Genomic DNA, 5740 nt, shown 5'->3' on the forward strand with positions numbered 1-5740 from the left:
TTAATTGCAGTGTTCTTAATCTTTATAAGTTAGTAGTACTGTTCGGGTTTACAGTGTGGGGGCGTGTTAGAACGAGCCGTTTTAGGTAGGTGTTGCTGACTCTTAACTTTTATAAAGAATATCTCTTTGGATTTGAGACTTTAGTCTTTGCAACTTTACAGATCTTCTTTATGCACCAAGAGCTTGTAACACTCCAAAGAGAAAGGAAAACTTGAAATCGCATCATATGACCCCTTTAATAAAAGAAATGTGTTTTTGATAGGAAATGTTTTGGGTGCTGGTTAAAAGTTCTTCAAACTAAAATATCAATATTATTAATTCTTAAAAATATATATACAATTTAATAATATTTGCTGGCCTGAAAATATGTATTTTGATATTTGTATATTATCTTTTAGATTTTTGCTGTTTCATAAATTGTTTGTCATAACTTTATTGTTTTTATAATTTTGTTTTTACTTATTTTTTAACACTATAAAAAGGAAAAACAAATGGTGGATCTTTTAAGACATTTATCAGTTACAACAAAAATAAAATATTAAATTTCCTTTTACAGTGATACCAATTTAACCTAAAGAGACCAATCATGTCCATGTTATTTGTCAACTATAGCCTACTCCTGCAGTTGCAGCGTCAAACCTTCAGGTGTGTAGTTTTATCTCTATCCATAAGGCGGAGTTATCCACAGGTGTGTGTGTGTGTGTGTGTGGACAGGTAAAGCTGGAGGTGTGTGGGAGTTTAGTTCTAACCGATTTAGTTGGTTTAGTATAAGGACGATTTAAAATACATACATTTTGATCGTGGTACATGTGCTTTGCGGACAGCCAGAGAGAAATAAATCGCAACGATCGATCATTTTTCAGATGTTGCGATCTCAGATACGGACCTAATAGATTAAAGTCGACATTCTCAGGATAAAAAGGACCCCACTATCCATAAGGCGGAGTTATCCACAGGTGTGTGTGTGTGTGTGTGGACAGGTATAGCTGGAGGTGTGTGGGAGTTTAGTTCTAACCGATTTAGTTGGTTTAGTATAAGGACGATTTAAAATACATACATTTTGATCGTGGTACATGTGCTTTGCGGACAGCCAGAGAGAAATTCTACGCAACGATCGATCATTTTTCAGATGTTGCGATCTCAGATACGGACCTAATAGATTAAAGTCGACATTCTCAGGATAAAAAGGACCCCATGAACATGAAGAAAACATACTCTGGTAAGTACAGGACCACTGAAAGTTTCGTGACAACAACTGACATGACATTTGCGCTTATAAATAGCAGTAAACTTCGATCTTATCATTAAGCTATGTAAAAGTGAAAGCAAACTTGAAACTTGAAGTTCTTTTGAGCTCTGATATAGGCTACTCTTTTCCTATTATAAACAATCAATTTAAATTTATATGTAGGCTAGGCTATGCAAATTACTAGGGGGAAAAACAAATAATAATTTTATAAGCAATTAAATATAGTTAGGCCTGGTAATACAGGCCTAATTAACAGATGAACTGATAACGACATACCATCATTTCAATTAACTAAGATGAGAATCTGCTATAGATACGGACCTAATAGATTAAAGTCGACATTCTCAGGATAAAAAGGACCCCATGAACATGAAGAAAACATACTCTGGTAAGCACAGGACCACTGAAAGTTTCGTGACAACAACTGACATGACATTTGCGCTTATAAAATAGCAGTAAACTTCGATCTTATCATTAAGCTATGTAAAAGTGAAAGCAAACTTGAAACTTGAAGTTCTTTTGAGCTCTGATATAGGCTACTCTTTTCCTATTATAAACAATCAATTTAAATTTATATGTAGGCTAGGCTATGCAAATTACTAGGGGGAAAAACAAATAATAATTTTATAAGCAATTAAATATAGTTAGGCCTGGTAATACAGGCCTAATTAACAGATGAACTGATAACGACATACCATCATTTCAATTAACTAAGATGAGAATCTGCTATAGTTTGGCTCGTGTGCTCTGCATTTTCCATCAGATACCCTTTCGACTTGGTTTATATGGCATTATTTTGTGTATTTATTTTTTATTTTTTTTATAGATAAACATGTCCAGTACTTTCTGACTAACCTTTAGGGTCTTGCACAATTATTTAACAGATGAATTATTTTCTTAAGAGTGTCGTTTTTTTTTTTTGGGCGCAATTTTTAGTCTCGTGCCACTATAGCACAGTGAGCCAAATGCCAGTGATCTAGTGATTTTTTTTTTTTTTTCATTTGTAAATCTATAGTAAAATTATGTTTTGTCATGGTTTATCGACAACTGGCGACTGCAACTGGCGCAAGCATCATGCTGTTGTTATGGTTACTCCCGCTGGCAAACGCTATGTGCTATCTACTTAAAAATATGGTAACAAGGTTTTAAGGCTTGACTTCTTTAATGACATTTACCTGATTAATCGTAAAATCTGCTAAATTATTTAATAAATGACATGGTGAATTTAATATTATTAGTGAAATGTGTTCATTTATTTTAAGTTGATTCTCAAAAGTCTGTGATTTTAAATAAGGCCTGTTTGTATTTGATTTTGAGTTATCTTGTACAATTAAAAGACTGTATATAGCTAGACAGCTCAAGTAGGAAAAAACTTGTAACTGCACTGGCGTTAGCAAAGCTTCTGCTCATTGAGCAAAGCATCATGCGTTATAGTGTTAGTACATGCAGTTATCCACAAACTAACCATAAGATACCACAATAGAAATAACAGAAACTCTTTCAAATGTCAAACATAACTGTATGTTTCCCTTCACTCAAAAACATATGAAATAGCACTTAATTTCATATTCTCTTAAAATAAATCAGCTTAATCAGTTTCTCAATTCAAGCCTCAAAATTGCTTAAGTTTCCTTAAAAAAATTAGGAAAACATATCTCTTGGTTTTATTTTTAAAATGAAAATTACAAGACCCATGATTCATTTTTTACAGTGTACTGTAGGGAAATCACTTTTGGTGAGACCCTAGAACAGTGATCCTCAAATCTGGCTCGCGAGATCCACTTTCCTGCAGAGTTTAGCTCTAACCCTAATCAAACACACCTGAGTTTGCTAATCAATGTCTTCAGGATCATTAGAAAATCACAGGTAGGTTTGTTTGATTAGGGTTGGAGCTAAACTCTGCAGGAAAGTGGATCTCGCGAGCCAGATTTGAGGATCACTGCCCTAGAAGAAAGATGAACCTTACAACCCTAGAAGAAAACCTCAAGTCTGGTCTATACATTTACGATGATCGCAGCAACTCATTTATGCAACCATTTTCACAGGACATCCTATGATTTTAGACATTATAGCATAGAGAACATTCATTGCTTGTTCTCACAACTTTAACCACACTGCTTCCCCTACGTTGTGCAACAGAGCCTGTGGCGCCATAGTGCCCTTCCATTTAGAACAGCCATATGTTTCTTCCCTATAATCTCAATGCAAAAGCCGAACTCTCTGTACACAATGATTTTGCAGGAATGTCCTCAGGCCCGCCAAAGTCATTGTCACAGCACACCCAACTCCTTGCACACACATGTTGGATCATGTAATCAGTCCTTTTTCTCTTTCCTTCTCTGGCAGCACACAGCGTGTGTGATCTCATTCAGAGAATATCCCTCAAAAACAACCTTGGCCTCCACTGAAAGAACAATGGTGCTTAAAGGGATAGTTCACCCAAAAATGTAAATTCTGTCATCATTTACTCACCCTTATGTTGTTCCAAACATGTATGACTTTCTTGGATAATTTGAAGAATGTTTCAACTGCTTTTGTCCATAGAAGGAAAGAGAGGGGGGAAACGTGACATTCTTCAAAATATCTTCTTGTGTTCTGCAGAAGAAAGAAAGCCAAACAGATTCGGAATGACATGAGAGGGAATAAATTATGACAGAATTTTCATTGTTGAGTTAACTATCCCTTTAAAATCATAAGCGCTTCAAGTGTGTTTCATTGATTTATGTATTTCAGAGAATACACGACACTTTGCACATGTGTGCTTTGTCATGTAACACACCCTGAGCGCTTGAGGTAAATCAGTAACTCACGATGAGAAGTAATCAAACATCAGCACAATAAAACTCTGCTAGACATGTTCCCGCATAGACGGTGTAAATCACACAGATCATTTATTAATCACGACACACTGTCAGCTCTTTCTGCAACAGTTTAATGCTTGGATGAACTTCTGATTCCTGAACAGTTATGAGTGCCTCCATTTTGTTTATTTGACACCGTTAAGTGTTAAGTTTATCTGTGAAAACCGAATTTCTACATGTTGGATTGCATGCTGTACTGTCCATGTGGAATTAATGCTAAAAAATGTCTCCCATGTCTCATCTGGAAGTGAATCATTTTGAGCGGATGAATGAATCTCTTTGTTAATCCTTTATTTTGGATTATTGCCCAACAGAGATTACTGAGGCAATAGAGACTCTGCACTATAGCACTTTTTTTTTTATCAGTATCTGGCTCCTTTTCCTTCACTGCCTCCCTCCCCTTTCCTGACCTGCCCTGTCATCACAGTCGAGCTGACAGGTGAGTCAGCGGCAGCACAAATCTCCTGTGAAATTAACCCAGACCAAGAGAGCTTTGAAATTCCTCTTTGCTCCAGAGGCATGTCGACTTGGATGGTTGATCACAGTCATTTTCAGTACCATGTCACACATTTCACATGTGCTAAAACGTCTCCTTTGACAGCACTTGACTTGACACTGAAATTGACAGATAGTTTGGTCTTTTCCTGCCTCCTCCATGTCTCCCTGCTTTTGTCTTTGTCACTCAAGACAAAGTTAGTTTAGTGATTACTGAATGCGGACACTGGAATGTCATGGATTGATAATGGACACTTCGTCTCACAGGGTGTGTACGGCTAAGAATCAGGCGAGGAGTTAAAGATTATCTACCGTCACTATCACGTCTTGCAAAGCTATGCATTTCCGCTAGCATGACCACATAGAACTGCAAAAATAATGACTGTATTCAAGCAAACTTCCCAAACACTCCCCTGTCTCTCATTGGTCAGTCAAACACATAGCCCCGCCCCAAACTCACACCATTGGTTCAGTGGGTGTTGCTATGCCAGGCTGTTCGGAATGTTTTGATAGCGCCACAGATTTAGATTGTTTACATTTTTTCAGAGGAATCAACCTACATTTTTGTCACTTATACAGTGGGTTGTTGGTTGGATAAACATTTTACCACAGATAAACTGACACATTTAAGCTTTAAAGTTCAGATTAAACTTAACTGAAGTGTCTCTCTGACTAAGATACTTGCTGCGTCCCAATTCGCATACTATCCGTCCTAAATAGTATTCAAAAATAGAATTAGTATGTCCCAAATCATAGTATGTTTTAAAAAGTATGCCAAAGATCCCGGATGGTCTACTACTTCCGGGTAGAATTCGAAGTGCAGATCGATGCACACTCTAACGGCTAATATTGCCCACAACACATTGCGCGGTGGACGAGGATTCAATTAGAACTACAAACACGCATTAAAAGTCTTAAAAACTACAAACATGGCGGATGTACGCGACCAACGGACAGGTAGATAAACGGATCTGAGTGATAAATAATCAATGTTTAACCTGATGAAAAATTATAAATGTAATGTTATCCACGTTATATTTCATCTGCAGCAACACTGTGAACTTTTATAATGATACGTTAGGTCGTTAACTTTTAAATGCATCATTATGCAAACACATGAGCAGAGTTCTCGGCA

General features: G+C 36.7%; 1 protein-coding gene across 1 annotated transcript in view; it reads left to right on the forward strand.

Moving 5' to 3' along the window:
* The first annotated feature begins 1570 nt into the window (after positions 1–1570).
* LOC107753255 (septin-9-like) overlaps positions 1571–5740 on the forward strand; it is a 117890-nt gene continuing 113720 nt past the window's right edge. The window contains exon 1 of the mRNA XM_016569378.1: positions 1571–1637. Within this exon, the coding sequence (XP_016424864.1) occupies positions 1613–1637 (25 nt within the window). The 5' untranslated portion in view covers positions 1571–1612. The remainder of the gene's footprint in view (positions 1638–5740) is intronic.

The sequence above is a fragment of the Sinocyclocheilus rhinocerous genome, unplaced genomic scaffold (genome assembly GCF_001515625.1).
Source record: "Sinocyclocheilus rhinocerous isolate Xijiao unplaced genomic scaffold, SAMN03320098_v1.1 scaffold191, whole genome shotgun sequence".
NCBI classification, from domain to species: Eukaryota; Metazoa; Chordata; class Actinopteri; order Cypriniformes; family Cyprinidae; genus Sinocyclocheilus; species Sinocyclocheilus rhinocerous.